The 19,477-nt window shown below is 40.2% G+C and overlaps 1 protein-coding gene across 1 annotated transcript; it reads left to right on the top strand.

Moving 5' to 3' along the window:
• The first annotated feature begins 11,868 nt into the window (after positions 1 to 11,868).
• six2a (SIX homeobox 2a) lies at positions 11,869 to 15,303 on the top strand. The gene is made up of 2 exons (XM_031316127.2): positions 11,869 to 12,900; positions 14,484 to 15,303. The coding sequence occupies exons 1-2, from the start codon at positions 12,341 to 12,343 to the stop codon at positions 14,794 to 14,796; spliced, it is 873 nt and encodes a 290-aa protein (XP_031171987.1). The 5' UTR covers positions 11,869 to 12,340; the 3' UTR covers positions 14,797 to 15,303.
• The last annotated feature ends 4,174 nt before the right edge of the window (positions 15,304 to 19,477 follow it).

Raw genomic sequence — 19,477 nt, 5'->3', positions numbered from 1 at the left:
ACAGAGAGACAGAGCAGTAAAGAGTTATGTGTGGGCTAAAACAACTGTAAAACTACACACACGTTTGAGCCACCAGCTGCATTGTAAGCACTGATTAGGTTTTTGGTGCCCTGACCTAAAGGTGTAAATTCTACATTAATGCCTCATGTATTAACTTGACTGAACTCTAATGCTCTCACTACTAAAGATACAACACACACACACACACACACACACACACACACACACACACACACACACACATATACACATGGGCATACATACACATGCATAGAAAAGCGCATGGAGCTGCAGCTGCTGTACACCCACACACACTTCAACCATGTCATTCCTACCCCACACACACACACACACACACACACACACACACACACACACACACACACACACACACACACACACACACACACACACACACACACACACACACACACACACACACACACACACGCACACACTCACTCTACCACATTCACTACATTCTGCCATTCCTCTAACACAGACTGGCAGGAAGCAAATGTGTCATTTATTAGGGCCTGTTTCCAATCTGTGCTGATGATGAATATCTCCGATCTCCCCCATGCTGCTCCTGAATATTCTGAGACAAAGGCCTCTTATGAAATTATACTGTCATTAGAATGACTGCTCTGATTAGACACTGGGACTGGATTAGCCATCTGCTTGGCTCGTACACAGAGGAATGATATGATCAGAAGTAATTACCATGTATTCTTACATGAGAACACATTGAAGGGTTTAGTTTCAAGATATGATGCTGTATTCATTTTGAGGGGCTAAATAATATCCTTGTGTGGTGGAATTGTTTAATACATTGCTGTTTCATATGACAGGGCACCATGATCTTGATAAAAATGTAATAGTTAATTCATCTTTTTGAAACAGTTAGCAATTATAAGGTAAAAGTCAATGGTATACTCTTCAAATGATAAATATTGCATTAAGACTGTACAAAAAGGGAATAAATCAGATAGTAAAATGTAAAAAAAAAATCACAAGATAAAGATTGCGATTTGATTTGTGAAATGTCAAAGATTCAAACAGTAACTCAGTTTTTTCTTGTTTTTCTTGGCTCCTGAAAAAGCTACTGATTTAGAGATAGATATACCATGTTTACAAAATATATTTATCCTGATAGCACATATAAAGCTAATTAAACAACTCTCTATTTTGAACCTCCATATCCAAGTAAACATTTTAAATTTTCAATGCCTCTTACAGTGAATGCCGTTGCACTTGTTTCCGTATGTCACACGGTAAACAAAAGAATGGAGAACGTTGTGGGCAGTGTGCTGGTGGAGTTGCCACTGTGGAATGGACATATGTAGCAATTTATCACTTGTATCAGTAAATGTGTGGGTGGCCCGGCAGCGGGTATTCTTGCAATTTGGGAGCAATTGACAGTAATCCCCCTCTTTCTGCTTGTGTGAAAGCTCATCATCCCCCTGCACGCCGACAGGCATGTCTTTACTAGAGATGACCTCCAGAGATGGTACGAAAAGCTTTGGGTCTGTCGTAGCTCATACTGTATATCATTATCAGCTTGTCTCAAACTTTCTCTTGGTGGTCTGGAGAGGCCTCTCAGAATAAACCACTACACTATCAGGGAAACTAAGCACAAATGAATCCTTGCAGATGCAGATGGAAACTCTGTGCAGAGCTATTCGACTTATTTTATGATGCATTAGACATACAGTAACGCCCAACATACTGTATTGGTCCATGGTGGTAAAGAGAGCTGACATACGCTCTCAATTCAGAGGTCAGTCGTCTGCCCCTCAAGATATTAAAGAAGCTGATGTATTTTTTTTTTGTCAGTTTCAATTGGTGAGGATCTGATAAGACATCAAGGGTTAATCTGCTGCTCTGCTGTCTGAATTATGTTTACTGGTAATGTATTTTTCAATCAAGTATGTTGTGTTGTAGCCACTGTATAGAAGTTGAGGGGAGGAGGTCAGGGTGAATATTTTGGCCTTCGAAGCACAGGACTTTGACACCAGAGACAGAGGTTCACATCCCACATGGTGTTTGGTTTAGGCTACTTAAACACTTGGTTAAAATCAGGGAAAGATTGCAACTTTGGTTACATATTAAAGTCAACGTGTCCTGTCTCAAGCTGTATTTACTTTTTTGATATTTAAACAAGTTTTTTGAGGAGCCATGAGTGAATATTGTAGGCAAAGTAAATGAAAAATGTTGACAGGGAACGCTTTGTACGTATGTTCCACATGATTATTTCTTTATTATGTTGATAAAAAGCATGCTCTTGGCAATAGTATGTTTTTAAACGTATTTGCTATTGACATTGTATTCAATCGAGTTTTTAGGAGACAGGGTTGTGCTAGAAGAATTACTGTCTCCTACCGGCCTGAGATTGTTTTGAGATCCTCCATGAAAAGGTGGAAAAGGTTGTAAATGACAAGACTAGCTGCTGCCGGCTGTATTGACATTGTGATCCTAAGTTGACACGATCATATTCTTTATCCACGAAGTTCCACTTCCGGGATTGCTCTGGTGCCGCCGGAAATTCTGCCGGATGTCCGTAACCTTTCGCTTTCCTTGTGTTGGAATTTTAAACTCTGGTCGATTAATGAGGACTATGGTTAACTGCTCCTCAGAGATCTGCAGGGTAAATCCAGACAGCTAGCTAGACTATCTGTTGAATCAATGTTTTCTGTGCTCGATGGTGTTTTTGCCCCCAACTGCTCCTTCCAGGCAGCGCTGCGACCGCTGCTTCCAAGGCACCTAACCCTAACCTTAACCCTAACCCTAACCATAACCATTGCCTAATTGACTTCAAGGCAGTGCTGCGACCGTTGACTTCAAGGCACCTAACCCTAACCATAACCAGTGCCTAATCCTAGTGCAACAGAAAACACACTCAACGGCTCCTTCCAGGCAGCGCTGCCTGGAAGGAGCCGTTGAGTGCGTTTTCTGTTGCACGACTAAAACAACCTATGAACGTACACATGTTCCACCAAAACAAGTTCCTATTCCTATTTTGCAGCTGCACCATGGCTCTGTCCGGTGCTTAGCACCGCCCAAGATGATTGTGATTGGTTTAAAGAAATGCCAATAAACCAGAGCACGTTTTTCTCCCATCCCGGAATGATGTGTGGACTTGCCAGACCCTCCTCCGCAGCGCCGTGGAGGAAGGTCTGGCAATGCGAGACTAACAAGATCATAATGAATCGAAACAATTACTGTACAACCATAGGCTTGATAGACCCGTATACATTTATAACAGAACATGAACATAGTATAGTAATGTTAACTTGAGGGGTTTCCCAAAATTGCAAAGTAATCACAGGCTATAAAAGTTTTAGCAAGCTTTGGCTGGAGGATTTAAAGAAGCTGCAGAAGGTAAATAAGTGAAAGAGGGTTTGATCCAGGGACCAGCAGAATAAATCTGGGCAAGGAAGATGTATGTAGGTTTATGCTTATTTTAATGTAAACAAGCTGATCTGGTCCTCAAGCTACACTACATATACTGTATATAAACATTAAAGTAATTTCTTTTTGTGCGAAATCTAATAACATATATCTGAAATCAGGCTTACTAAGCACTAGCTCAGACTAAGTGCACTTACAAGCAGTTTACAGATATGCACTTATTGAAGAGATATTTTGGAATTATGTTATGCTATTATAGCTGCGTATGTCCAAATATAATTTGCTGTAAATAGAAAGTGTTACATTATGAGCTATACTCTGGCTTGAATCTCTGGCAGCAACAAACAGCAACACTATATGCAGAAACTAAATCTTCATAAAATGTATAATGATGCATGAGGCAGTTCCTCCGCCTAAGCCCCATCTTTTCTCTCAAATAGCTGTGGTTGCCATATGCTCAGATTGACTATAATTGTTAGTTTCCTGGACAAAGTGTTCAGAGGTTTGCAGGTGTTTAATATACCCTGCAGGCGGAATTAAAAAGCAATCATGAAATCCAATTCTTCCATATAAAAACAAATGAGCGATACCCCGTGCCACACTTCTATTTACAAAGCAAACACTTGCCTTCATCTTCACAATATCTTATATTATGCCAAATAGTGAGCAGAGTACAGCAAAAAGTTTGATGGATGATTCTGTTTAATGAGAGAGAAGTCATTTAGACGATGAAAGTAGACACATTATTAATGGGATTTCTTAGAGGCTTCAGAGTAGAAATAGGGTTTGCAGAGCATGAATAACTGATACATTGAACGCAAAAAAACTGTGAAAAGATAAAAGTCGGTAATGTAAAGACCAGGCAACAATGCTAATGAGCAATGATGAGAAGTATACCCTTATATACCTCTTTTTGTGGTGGTCTGTGCTGTGATGACAGCATGAATCAGTCCCCAATCAAAGTTACTGGTGTTCTTCGGAAATAAGGATCAGCTGCCTTTTGGATGTTTTTTTATTATTATAATTATTAGCCTTGCTAGCAGCATGGTTCTATGGATGGCAATGTTAGTCTGTCAGTTGGTCCACTACTTTGGTCCAGAATGAAATATTGCAACAGCTATTGGATGGATTGCAGTGAAATCTTGTACGGACCTTTGTGGTGCCCAGAGCATGGATCCTACTGAATTAGGTGATTCTCTGACTTGTTTTTCAAGCACAACCAGCAGGTTGACATTTTTGTTTTTTTTAGAGAAAAAAAAGAACATATAGTGGATGGATTGCCATCAATCTTGGTTCAGGATGAATCCTATGACTTTGGTGTTACTTTTAACTTGGCCTCTATACCGCTTCAAGCAGGTCAAAGTTTTAACTTATCCTGGGAAATATCTCAACATCTACTGATGGATTGGCACAGACCTTTGTCCAGAGATGACTCTGGTGATCCCTGACTTTTCCTCTAGCTTTTCCTCTAATTGTAATTTATCCAATGCTACCAAAATACATTTTGATCAGCCACAGCTGTATTTTGTGTTTAGTACTAAATTAACAAATGTAGCATGCTTACACTCTAAACTAAGATAAATGCTAGCCATTAGCTTTTTAGCTCAAAACACCTCTGTGCCTATCTACAGCCTTACAGAGCTGCTAGCATGGCTGTGGACTCGTCGTTCTCGTACTCGTCTGCATGTACTTGTAGGTGGCATGTACGTTGTCCATTGAATCTTCGGTGAGGTAATTTATACTAGTGCAAAGCAAAGTATATCGTCAAAATTCAAGCTCTCAACACCAACTGAAATAATGTATATGATGTTAAACAATTAGTTTCATGCCATGATAACTTCATAGTGACAAAGTATATTGATGTAAACTAATTGTAATATGCAGCTGCTTTCAACCCACACACAAAGGCTAATTGCAAAAAGTAAACTCTTCAAACCGATGTATCAGGACACAGTAAAACAAAGCACTAGAACTTCATAGTCAATCATCTTTATGCCATTAAAACACAATATAGTATGATATAAGACGTTTCTGTCCCATACAGTATCACTACAACCACTGACTCTATCATGGAACTATTTACTGCCCATATGGCCGGTGACACGGGGTCAAGGCTGTGTTTCAAGTGAAACCACAAAGTGTTGTAAAAACCCTGCATACAGGAATGGATACAAATTCAAGCATTAGCACATTGCTAATTACTGCGGGTCGCTTTAATAAATTCTTTCCTGACATACGAGTTCCAGCACTGTAAAAAAGGAAGAATGTTGCATGAGGGAAAAACATTAGGCAATGCTGCAGACTTTTGCTATACGTAGAAAGGTTGGGTTATATGTAAAGGAATACTGTTTTAGAATTTTTAGGAAGATTCACATGGGATCACATTGATTTAAAGAGATTGCTCAATTTAAGAATTCAAACATTTTCTTGAATAAAAATAGAAACCTGGCCAATCTGAGCCATGTTTTCACACATACTGTAAAAGCTGCATTTCAGAGGTCTCTGTGGCTAATTTGATGTTATTGTTTTGTGTCTCTATGCTTCTTTTGCTGTTTTAGTAAAAAAAAAGTTTCCAAAATAAGTTGTCATCCCAGGCCAGCACTAGCCTTATTTACACTGACATAACATTGTGTCACATAGTCAAGTCCTCTTTTAATTTGTTTTAGGGGTGGGCCAAACTTTGTGTTTCAGGCCAAAACAAGCATTTACCTGCTATTTCAAATGTTACTTGTTCAGAAGCAAAAGGTTATCATGATCCAATTATCTGTCCCATCCTTCTGTCTCTTTGATGCAGAGCATGCCAAGGTTTATCTGATCCTACATATTGGTCCCCTGGTGGCTTCTTAGTTGCTTCCCATATAAAATACTCCAAAGGAGCAGTTTAAGCTCAATAGGTTTGTAATTCATTGTCAATATGCAGCATTACAACAATTTGACTGCAGATGAAAATCCATACAAACTGTTTTAGTTTGAAATAGTTAATACATGTATTAATAAGATTAAGCACAAAGAAGTGAGTAAAAAGTGCTATTTTTTGCAGGTCTAACTGGCCTGTACAAAAGAAAATGCATGCATGGAGAGGCTGCACACTTTGCCCTGTGCACCATTTGCCAAATTGCAGACGATAATAATACATAATTCCACACTGGAGTGTGTTTGCAGTCATTTAAAACAAGCCCACAGCGTTGACATAAATCAGTGTATGTGTGAAGCTCATATACCTGCATGTCTGCACACTGCGGGTTTGACGAGAGACAGGTCTGAGGGGATTTGGCCATAAAGGTTAGAAACCGTGAAATATCTGAGAAGTGCTGGAGCCCTTCTCCTCTCCAAATTATAGCCGAATGCATGCTATACGGTCTTAGTGGTTGAGGGGAAACGCCTTGGCAGCGCATAAAGGGCTCAGTGTGCGGCTGAAATGACCGTGCGACTCCTGAAAATAAACAGGAATCAAATGGAGTGATTGATCGAATAAATTAAGCTCAACAGCAAGCGCCTCTCTCTCTCTCTCGCTCTCTCTCTCTCTCTCTCTCTCTCTCTCTCTCTCTCTCTCTCTCTCTCTCTCTCTCTCTCTCTCTCTCTCTCTCTTTTTCTCTCTCTCTCTCTGTCACACAAACACACACACACACACACACACACACACACACACACACACACACACACACACACACACACACACACACACACACACACACACACAGCTACTCATCAGCTCCAACGACCAGCCTTGTAGAAAAACAGACACTTGTTGCTGTTTGCGCCAGTGCTCATGGCCAGCGGCAATTTGGATGTAAATTTGTTCCACAACAGTGTGGTGGTGGGTGGGCAGTAGGGTATTGGTGTGTTAAGGCTTTTTTGCCAGAGAATAAAAGATGTAGCTGCATGAGGGCACAGACTGTGCTTAATTGAAGGGCATTTCATTTCACTCTTGAAAACAGGTTATCTGCTAGGTTTAGATTGGTATATACGGTTTTTTCTGTAATACTAAATTAATATAAGTAGCTGCATATAGAAAAGCTGTGTCAAGAAAAGGGAGAGAAATGTTTGTCTTTTCCACCTTTTGCTCATGCTGGTGTTTGCCCTGTAAGGATCATCAACTGAAATGTAAACCGTCCAATCTGATGAACCTGCCGACCAGACGGAGGCTTCTGAAAATGAAGACGACAAGATCCCTCCACACACATACACTCTCCTCTTCCCTGCCCCGCCCCTCCACCACAACCCCTCCCTGCTGCTTGCCTGTGCAGTTTATTGAAATCTCCTCCTTGCTCTATAGGATAGCCCCGGCCTCTGGGGTAACAAGATAGATGTAAACAACCAATTATTGGATAGGCCCTCATTCATATCCCTTTAACCGGTATAGACACAGAGGTTCTGGCTTTAATAATTTCTCTCTCTCTCTGCCCAACATTTGGATGTCTGTCCGAAAGAATGTTACTCATCAACCCCTTGTTGCGCTCGTCTCAGGTCTGTCTTAAAGAATAAAAGCCACGTCCCCTCCTATATGCCTCCACCCCAACACATAGGCTTTGCAACACACACAAAAACACACATCTTGCAATAATCAGCTCAATTAGTGCAGGTCGTGGTGGAGAGCGGCCGAAGTGAGCGGTGGGAGGTTATGAAAATAGGGGGTTGGCTATTAGGGGAAACGCGATCTCCATTCATCAGCGACCGTAATAATTATCGTTTCGGGGCCAGATCTCTCTGATCAAACTGATCCGTGGAAACAAGAGGTTTACAAACACTGTCACGGGCCAGTCATTGGACCCCGATTTGTCCTGTCACTGTCGGTGCACACACCCATGCGGCTTTGTATTTGTATTTACATTTGAATTGCTTGCTCTACTCTTGTATTTGCGCTGATATTATGTGGCTTTCATCTGATGCATTCTAGTATTTAGGGGCCACAAAGACTGCGTGAGCAAGTGTTGATTGAGACATGAAACAGAATGAGTGGGACAGTTTCTTCAGGGAGGAATTATCTCAAACTTTTTCATGTCAAAGATGCCAAAAAATATCCCAATTTATTAAGCGTGTATCCCATAGAACTCCATGCTGATGGTATTTTTGGTAGTGATTATAGGCTAAGTAAAGCTGGACCATAACCCTGTGGGATAGCTGCCGAAGATGTACGCTCATACAGTGTATCATCTCATCAGAATAAGATCTAATGAGACCCCCTGATGGCCCCCATCTGGAGCTCCTATAAGGCTCCAGACACTATTTTGGTTACATATGCGCTCATCATCCACCGAAATAATCCAAATGACTAAGGACAGAGTCAGTTAGGGTTTTACTAGGCTAGGCCTTCATGTAACCAGCATGCTGACAGCAGGGACACATGTATACACAGTATACAGGGAGGCAACATACTCTGTCGCCAAAAGTTAAAGATGAGGTTTTCAGTATAATGTTGTTCAGATAAATTATTATGCTTCACAAAGCAAATGTGAACGGCCTTTGATATAAAAAGTGGGACTATATAACTCACTTGAATACTGCGACCACTGAGTGTAATTGCAGCACCTCTTTCGCCAGTGGGAGAGCCCCTGTGTGTGTGTGTGTGTGTGTGTGTGTGTGTGTGTGTGTGTGTGTGTGTGTGTGTGTGTGTGTGTGTGTGTGAGCGAGAGATAGATGGAGATGATAAGTTTTATGTTTACAGGCGCTCATATTTTCACTCATCGGTCTCGCTCTATGCACGCGAGTTTCTCCGATTTTCATGAGCTGTCCCAATCAAAGTCATCAAATTAAAAGACATTCAGTAATTTAATGGCATATTTGTAATGTTATATTATTTTCGGTTTAAATAACTGTAATCATTTTAAATAGGCTACGTATTATTATTATTTTTCTTTTATTATTCTTAGTGAAGTTATGGGATTTTCTTGTATGAGCTGTATGTATAAATCGCTTCCTTGTTTTCCTCTCAATCCATTTCAGGCGAGCCCCGGTCCCCTGACGATTACCATCAGTCAGCTTAATGCCGAAATACTCTCTGAACTCACTGCGCTTCAGGCGAAACCCAAGTCAATTTATTAAACAAAGGGAGAACACAACACGGAAACAGGGATCAGGTTCCTCTTACGAGACTCCTCATCTCTGGTGATAAACTTACTTCATAATTACACTAATAATTCATTTTAAACAGTCACGACTCAGATTAAATAGCTCATCATAATAATAGGCCTATTTAGCGGGAAAATATTGGCAAATTTGTCTTGATCTGTAACAAAAGTGAATCTGTGATCTGATCAGCCGATTACCACATTTCATTGTAATGCCCCTGAGATTTTATGTAACTCCTTGCTAATTTAAATGTGCTGCTGATATTTTTTTGCAACTTTTTGTTGGTGAAAATATAGAATTGAGATCTGCACATATATCAAATTACACCTGTTAAATACCAAGCAAAATAATAATAATTATTATTGCTATCATTATTATCATTGATTTGAAATGATCATTTTTAACCCTTTAATTACTGTGGTGTACACCTGACAAGCTACATACGTTTTATCTCTGAAGTGGAGTCTGTTTGGAGCTATTTACTCTTTATCCTTTTATCATCTTCACATTCTCTGCTTTAATTCTCAGTTAATGTGTGTTAATGCACTTTTAATTTCTTTGTATGTACTTACAATGACAATAAAGTCAATTCTAAATTCTGAGCTGAAACAGGTCTGCCGGAGGGAGACAGGTGTGTGTGTATGTGTGTGTGTGTGTGTGTGTGTGTGTGTGTGTGTGTGTGTGTGTGTGGTTTGAGGCAGCAGTGTCGAGTGATGTGATACTGAGTGTGGGTGTAACTGACAATCGTATCTCTAATAAAGAGGTCCCATGGTGAGGCGATAGAAATCTGCCAACTGGTCAATCTTTGGCCCAACAGTCAATAACACACATGCCCGTCCGCGTGACACACGTCACCATATAGTACATGACAACACCACAACAAACCCAACCTGCTGTTGACACTTTCCCTTAAGCTTCAGAGCTCTTTCATCCGGCGAAAACTCATCATTTTCCATCAACAAGTATCATGTTCTACTCTGAATCATAAAACCTCCTCTGTCATTTAAAATCCATTCTCTCACTGTTTCCTTTTTGCCTCGCTTTGTTTTCCCGCATCATGTTATCTTAATCATCACATTGAAAAGATTCTGCAGGGCAGCTTTTTAAATCTTATCTTCTAATCCTGCTTGTGATTTTGATAATCTCTGACTTCCATCTTCCTCCGCTGTTGCACTTAACCGTGTCAGCCAACGAACTGAATACAAACGGAAATTTTTGGCTCACCAGTGGTGCTGGTTGATGTCATTTTCCTTCTCCGCTGTTGCCCCGACAGACTCTCCCTCACTGCTCCCCGTCCAACAAACTCTACAGCAGCAGGAACCGAGCAGGAACACTTCATGTCACCATTAGACCGGCTGCACACCTTAACCGTGTTTGCCATTCTGTGCGCTCCTGCCTTCACTGGCTCACCCCTCATTTAGATAAACCTATCACGGTAATAGTCTAATAATTTCTAGAGCAAAATGTTTACTTCCACATAAATATAATATTCCTATGGGGATCACAGATATAGAAATGTCCTATTTAATAAAAGATTAGATAATTAAAAAAAATCATTCAATTAACTCTAAAGTTAATATGCAGCTTACTGACACGTTAAGCTCCCAGGGAATATTATAGCTCACAATCTTTATAGGCTACATGCAAAGTTATCACATAGCATATTTCTGATAAATTGGTTTCTAAATTTGACTTAATGTACTGTTTCAAATATCTAACGTTTTTTTTTTTTTTTTAAGATTTGCAACATATCATATGACGCCCTTTTATGGTTACATTTAATGACATGCAGTTTATTTTGACTAATAAACTAGAAGAGACTTAGACGTGAGTCTAAGTCTATTTCCAATCAAAGCCACTTTACCAAAATTCCTATTAACGAATGACTGTTACAATTTTAACAACTTCAAGTGAACTTAGATCAAATTTATATTCAATCTGACAGAATTAGTGTAATTTGTTTTTGATATGTATTTATTCATTTAATGCTTGCTTGCCATGAGCAGTATTTTGCGAGCTTTTCATTAAATGCTACGTTACTTGTTGTTGGCAGTTGGCACTTCACTTGTATGAAAATGATGAAGTGACTAACTTTAAAGTTCCAGGCGTTGTGGAAATCTTGATTGATTTGTGAGAGCCGCTGGAGGCGTGAGGACACACTGCAGCAGGCTCTGTGCGCTCTGGCGCCATCCTTCCCCCAGCTGTGGCACCAGCGCTGCTCTCCTTCTCCACATACCCCCAGCTCTGCGCTCGTTGGCTGCCCGAGCTGTCTGTCAAAGTGGAGGGAAAGAAAAAAAAATGAAAATCTGAGCAATATTTCTATTGGTAGGCGGGCTGGTTGTGAAGGGAACAATTGGGTTGACTTTGCCAGGGAGCCACCTCAAAGCATATCAGGTTACCTTGAGTGACAGCGTAACCATGGCAAATCATTTGACTAAGGCTATTGTCTGATCCTCACCATCCCCAGGTCAGATCACCAACCAATCAGAGTTCATATAATCGCTTGTCTTGCCAGCTTAGAATAATATTATTAAAACGAGCCAGCGAGCCCGGTCTCCGGGAGTAGGTTATGTTGAAACAGCATAGAAAAGGTGGAGGAGGACGGTTGAAGGAGTAGCAACTTTCTCTCTTTCTCACCAACTATATGAGGGATTGTCGCCTGGGGTTTTGCATGGCTGAATGGACTTGAGTTAATACGCAGTTGGATATTACCTAACCTTGGGCTGTTTTAAGTTTTAGGCTGCACTTTTGGGGACCTTTTGTCGCTTATGGACTTAATGCGTTTTGATTTAATGTGAGACTGAGAGGGGAGACGTGGAAGTAAGGCACAATATAATCTGTATTGATTTACGTTGTCGCCATGTCCATGCTTCCGACGTTTGGTTTTACGCAGGAACAAGTTGCGTGTGTTTGCGAAGTACTCCAACAAGGGGGGAACATCGAGCGGCTGGGGCGCTTCCTCTGGTCGCTCCCGGCGTGTGAACACCTCCACAAAAATGAGAGCGTCCTCAAAGCGAAAGCCGTGGTCGCTTTCCACCGGGGGAACTTCCGAGAGCTCTACAAGATCCTGGAGAGCCACCAGTTTTCGCCGCACAACCACCCGAAGCTGCAGCAGCTGTGGCTCAAAGCGCACTACATCGAGGCGGAGAAGTTGAGAGGCCGCCCGCTCGGCGCCGTGGGGAAGTACCGCGTCCGGAGAAAGTTCCCCCTTCCTCGCTCCATCTGGGACGGAGAAGAGACAAGCTACTGCTTCAAGGAAAAGAGCAGGAGCGTCCTTCGAGAGTGGTACACCCACAATCCTTACCCATCCCCGCGGGAGAAAAGAGAGCTGGCCGAGGCCACGGGACTCACGACCACGCAGGTCAGCAACTGGTTCAAAAACCGACGGCAGCGAGACCGAGCAGCGGAGGCGAAGGAAAGGTAGGAGCAAAGTTAAAGATACTTCAAATATTTTCCAGAAAAGGTGAATCTTGTAGTTCTATTTCCTATCGTTATTATATTAAGCAAACATATACATAAAACAGGCTCAAACAGTGCTTCTGTGGTGTCTATGATTTGCTGACCTACATCTGACAATTTATTGCATTGACCAAATAATATATTTCCAGTTCTTAAGTAATCGCTCCATTTCTCTTCACGCATCTGTGTCAATTGGAAAGTATAATAAAACCAGGCACTTTTTCATACTTTTGGGTTCAGTAACTCAACTCTCGGCCCGTACTGTTGTTTGTATGTTTGTGATAATTGTGTAGGCCTCGCGTAAAAGTTGAAAGGCAGCAAATTAAAAGGCTTGTTGTCAGGTAAATTACAAGGTTATAAAAGTTGCATTTACCCCACTTTTATGTTTTAATCATACCTATTATAACATGAAATTTGACTTTCACATTAGGATCAGAGAAAAACAACACGTTTTAACCCTCCAGATACTGGAGTGAACATAACATGAGGCCTATAGAATTCTAGAAAACAACTCAGAACACTTTAAAAGTTGTTTTGCGGTGTAATTGATGTGACAAGATGTGTAGCCTCCGCCTCAGCCCGGTTGGCATTTCATCAGGTGTCGTTTGTACATTTCAAAGTTAGGAAATTACACAGGCAGACGAGGAGAGAGGTTTGGGAGACGTGTTTCAGTCAGGTGTTCGCTGGCTTGGTGTCTTCTTTCACCCTCTGGCCACTAATTCGGGCTGAAAGCTCCGCGTAAATCATGTCTTCCCACTGAGAAAAGCCTTGAACTCACCACTGCAAACTACACGCCCTACGTAACAAGCACACGTTTAGCAATAATTAGAGCTGTCATGTATTCAGACCTACCAAAGACCAAAGAGATATTGCCCACTAGGCGTGTTTACCCACAGGTCACACTGGTTAAATTAAGTTGCCCTGAACACAGATACTTAATGCAGGGTCAATAGTCCAATAGATTTATTGTCTGCAGTCACTGTTCACCACTGCAGCCATTTAACTCTCTGCACTGCTGTAGTGAAGTGAGCCATAGCCTCTAATTATTTCAATGACTTACTCATTGTCTACATCCTGGCACACGTGCGTACGGATGCATTGCTGATTTATGCATTCATAAATCGTTAGACTAAGGATTTGATAATATATTAATGATGCTTATTATGGCTTTTTTAAATATTGCGTGGTCTAATTAATGCTCAGTAGGCTAGGCTACACACAGTAGCATGGACAACAATAGTTTTGCTTAGTGTGTGTGTGTGTGTGTGTGTGTGTGTGTGTGTGTGTGTGTGTGTGTGTCTGTGTGTGTGTATAGGCCTGTGTGTTTTTTGAGAATAATGATTTTTGTTGTTTTCACAACGTTAAAAATATTTCTATATATATAATTTGCATATCTAGTCTGTTTAGTCTGTGTAATCACTGTAGCTAGTTTTAAAAAGTGTCTAAACTTCATCATTTCTTTCATATGTTTTCCTGATGAACTAAATGTGGCAATAGTTTGTACCTGCACCACGCTGATTTGTGATTTTGTTTTCTGCTGGCAGAGAAAACAACGAGAACTCCAACAGCAATAGTCACAACCCATTGACTTCTTCCATGAATGGAAATAAATCTCTATTGGGGAGCTCGGACGACGATAAAACACCCTCGGGGACACCGGATCACACGTCTCAGAGCCCGGCTCTGCTCCTCGGCTCACACACCGGTTTACAGTCCCTGCACAGCCTCGCGCCCCCGCCGGGACCCAGCGCCATCCCGGTACCCAGCGGTGCAGACTCGGTGCACCATCACCACTCATTGCACCATGACACCATACTGAACCCTATGTCTTCTAATCTAGTGGACCTTGGCTCTTAAAAAGCGGCACAGAAGAGGGACAGAGAGCAGCCGTTTTTTTTGTTTTGTTTTTTAAAGTAATTTACGAGGTGGCGTGAGTCAAGCTTCAAGCACTTGCGGCAAGGTGCAAGGCAGACATACTGGACTGGAACACTGCGAAATCAGCCACCGTAACAAATCATTTAGTCTCATATTCAACGTTTAAAGTCTTTTTAAACAAGTGGGGGAAATCTGCCAGTGGGCGAACTTATGCACAATTACACTTATAAACCGCTTGTTTCGGGGATTTTCTAGTTACAAGTGTCAAGGCAGAGCACTTAAGGACATTTGGAAATATAGCCTACTTAAAACAGGTACCATCTATTGGCATATTTTCTCTTTAATTCGCATAAGGGAAATGGTATTCGAACACGATTAATAGAGATTATATGGCTTGTTAAAACGGATCATTTTTGCAGTGCTGGTGCAGACAAAAGGTGAAGCGGATCTAGGTCGTTTTAGGTAAAAAAAAAATGAAAAGAAAAAAAGTATTACCGGAATGTAATAACGTTATATGTTATATTGTTGAAAACAATAACAATAAAATGTCTTAATACTTGTTACTATTACCGTTGTTATTTTAGGGGTTTAGATATATCAGCACTCTGGGCACCGAGTTTAAGGTACCCCATCGACGTTTTGTTTACATAGGGGTTTTCCAATAGAGCCATGAGCAGTTCTTTTTTTTTTGGAGGGGGTGGGGGGTGATGGGGTATGATTTTCTCAAGTGTCTTATAAGAGCCGTGATAAGATGAAATAGCTTAATCTCTTGATATTATTATTATCATTTTCATTTCCATTTGGAAAGAGACTGCATGTAAACTTTGCGATAAATGATGAAACATAAAACATTCACCTATAGTTTCATATACCCTTTACAATAAAAGAAAAAGAAATACATGGAAATCGAGGATTTCTTTTATTCTGAATGATTCTTGACATTTTTTGCAGAAAACCAGTCTGTTTAAATAGTTTGTCTCCTACTGGTCACATCGTTATCTTTTTTACACCATTCATGCTGGGTTACATTTTAACAATATTTAAACAAAAATATTCATATAGTAGAACAGCTGCTGGCAAATATCTATAATCTTTACAGTCACATATGGTTTGCATACTGTTTTTAAGTTTTCTACTTAAGAATGCGTATGCAGGTTTTGCACTTTTAGGCTTAATTATGTCTTTTTCACGAATCTGACTTGCAGAAATGCACCTTCATTATAGACACAAACTTTACCGTTGTATCTAAACGGTCAGTGGGCTATGGTAAAGATGGTTCAAATCCTACTATTATATTACTACTACTATTTCCTCTGGCCTTTTGAAAGTGCGCTGAACCACCTGTTTATTAATAACGTTAGGGAAATGTATAATCAGAAGGCATTATTTAAAAATCTTAGCCTTTGACACATATGCCTGCTCTAAGAAAGAGGATATTGTCCTTTATGTGTGGGCAGTCTGCCGGGATTATCTACCATCTAATCATAATAATCATCAAAATTGCTGCAAGAGAAATCATTTCTCACAAGTCAATTTCAGGCGCGTGTCCTTAGCTTTTGCAGTTTAAATGGAAGTGCAAGAACTGAGTTTGGAAATATGTGAAAAGAGGATAATATGCAGTAGGCAGTGGCTTTTTCAAATTTAGGGAATACAATTTAGTATTGGTAAATAGGTCTACTACTTTTTTTTTGTTTAAGTGATGATCGCCGACTTGAGGTCAAAGTTGACCTAAGTCATCATGGTCAATGTTAAAATGACAAAACGAGAGAGACGTAATCTAGTGCTTTGTATAAACAACACTAGTTAAGAGACTGTGGCATCATGTGGCCATTATGGGCAAAGTTCGGCGAAATGTAGACGCGCTTTTCCAACCGGGAATCTTGACGTTCAAGTGATGACACCTTATCTTTCCGCTCGGCCGAGGAGAACAAAACTGATGTTTGATTTGGCGAAGAGAAAAAAGAAAACACAGAACTGGAAACGGGCGTTGAAAGAAGACACTTTGTTTGAACAGCTTCAGCCGTGCAACACCTTCACCTTCCCTCCCCCCAAGTCTGCTGCCCGAGAATAAACCTAAAACATATTTTCTGCTTTTCATACTTTTATTTGTAGTTTCAGTACTTTCCCTTTTATAGGCCACAGGTTCAGGTGCTATACGCACGGTGCACTTTATGGTGTTTGCCTGTCTTATCACAATAATAACAACAGTATAATGGCATATTTAATTTGTGGCATATTTATATCTTAAAGCGATATTCATCTCACAGCTGATGAGTGATGTTATCGGATTGTTTTGCGAAAAAAGCAGTTATACATAATTATAAACCATAACTCACTAATGAGGGCTTCACAAGTTGTCTATGTCAGCATATAGCTCACTGGATGTTGATTGACTGTTAAGTTGACGTACGTAAAACAACAGCAAGGAATATTATGGTCGAGTAATACATTATCTTGTAGGCCCGGGCGGCTCTAATAGGAGTGTGTAAATATGAAAAGTGTACACAAAGATAATCTGAAACTGTCTCCCTCCTGTCTTTGAAGGCGAAGGATCAGTCGCACCTTGTTGGTACAGCTTCTGGCGTATGAAGGTCAATTACACATGCAGCTCAACGCCCATACTTTATAATTAACGAGGACTGGAGTGCATATGGGTCTACTCAAACAAGCCTATAATAGCGGCTTGTGAGAAGACATAACACGGAATAGTTGGTCCCTCACCAAACCAACTCTGTAACCCCACAAAGAGTTGTGATTTTCGTCTCCTCGTTCTCTCTCTTGTTTCCCATAAGGCTTGAAATGTGAACTTGAACTGGCGTTGTGAGTGCGCCATGTGTGCCCGGGGAAGGGGGTGGGTGGGTGGGGGGGAGAAATATTAAACGGTTTTTTTTGGGCAGAAGATGTTAGGAAAATCCGCCAGCTTTCAAGAAAAGTCCTAACAAGGCTGGTTATAAACGCTGATGTGATTCTGCCAAGCTGGTTTATGTGAATAATGTCCCTCCCCGGAAAGCAGCAGAGGAATCGAGATAAACAGCCAGACAGGTGTGAACTAGTCGTGGTTTCTCGCACAAATGCATCTGCTGGCTTTTCAATCATTCACTGCGGGGTGAGTGTCTTGCGGAGATTAAACGTCAAGTGTTCAACAACTTTAGGCAAACAAACTTGTAGAAAAGAAGTTAATGCCACTTTGCCCCAGGAAACACAAGCATTAAACAATCAGCAGAGAATGTTGAGCTGGCCTTGTAAAGATCACATCCATTCACTTTTATAGAATATTAAGGTTTGTAAGAGTTTGTTTCCATGACTGAACAACTTAGTTGTCATTATGACCGCACATTCATTATCACAACATGTGTAAACACACGTTTTCATTTTCATCGTTTTCAACTATCTGGCAAACTATTTTAGTGAATAATATAGTTTGGATTCTCATGTAATGTATATGTATCACTTTGAAAAATACATGAAAAAACGCGGAGGATTTTATATTACACAGACACTATGTATTCGCATGGCTGCTGCAGGTTGTGGCATATTGTTTTACGCACCCATTGTAGTTTGGTTCACTACGCTATTTTATTTGCACCTTTTAACTAAATGACAATCTTTTTTTTTTTTTTTTTTTTTTTCAAATGTTCCATTATTTTTTTGTCGCATAAAATATTCCCCAAATGTTTGCGTTATGTCAGGCAGAATAAATTGAATTTCTCTAAAATAATTTAAATTGCAAACCTTTTGTTCACAACAGGTTTTTCTGTTTCCTTATTTGGTTTTATTGCGGCAATTTTCTGGAGTTGTCAGGTCTGGATTTGAGTTTCGTTTGCTTATTAATATGGTAAGGAAATAAGTGACGATGTTAAAAAAAAAGAGCCAAAACAGTACAGCCACATGAAGACATTAAGCATATTTGAGATTTTATTGAATTGATTATTGATTATTATGTTTGGGTTTTTTAACGCAATTGACAAAAACGTGCGTTAAAATACTATCATTTCTAAGTATGAATTGGTATATTATGCTCGGCTTAACATAGGCGGAGAGGAAACGGTTTCACTGCGCTCATTTAGGACTTTAATTGATGACTTATTTTAAAATACAGAGAGCGATGAATAGTGGAACATGATTCTCTGCTTGACTGCTTCACTTTCACATTACATTACCTGCATTCACTTACGAGCTGCAGGGCAGTTTGATTAAGTAATTACTGTAAAAACAGTGGATGATCATAATTTATCATAATGACAATTTACAAATCACATACTGGAAAACCTTGTATTTCCAACATGACTTTTCTGGAAAGTAAAAAACAAAACAACAACAGTCTTATTGGGGAATCACAGTGCATTTTGTTGCATGACCCAAATTATTGTTTTTAGAATAATATTTTGAATAAGAAAATGTGTGCCTTGCCATCCTTCAGTTATTTTAATGCACAAAAATCACCAACATTTAAGATGCAAGGTTTTCCTCCAACAGCAGGATATGATAAGCATCAAGTACTCATTTGACCTGAGACTTTTTGTTAAGTGATCAGATGTTAATGCACTCCGTAGAAATGTCAAGTACAGTGATGATAGTTATAATGTGACACATTATTGGTCCCAGTGGGGAAATTCTCTTTTCACTTAGACCCCTTCAGGGAGGTCAGAGGTCAAACGTTTAT

The sequence above is a fragment of the Sander lucioperca genome, chromosome 15, assembly GCF_008315115.2.
Source record: "Sander lucioperca isolate FBNREF2018 chromosome 15, SLUC_FBN_1.2, whole genome shotgun sequence".
Taxonomy (NCBI): domain Eukaryota; kingdom Metazoa; phylum Chordata; class Actinopteri; order Perciformes; family Percidae; genus Sander; species Sander lucioperca.
Note: the sequence above shows the minus strand (reverse complement) of the source record. Positions and strands in the feature narration are given on the sequence as shown.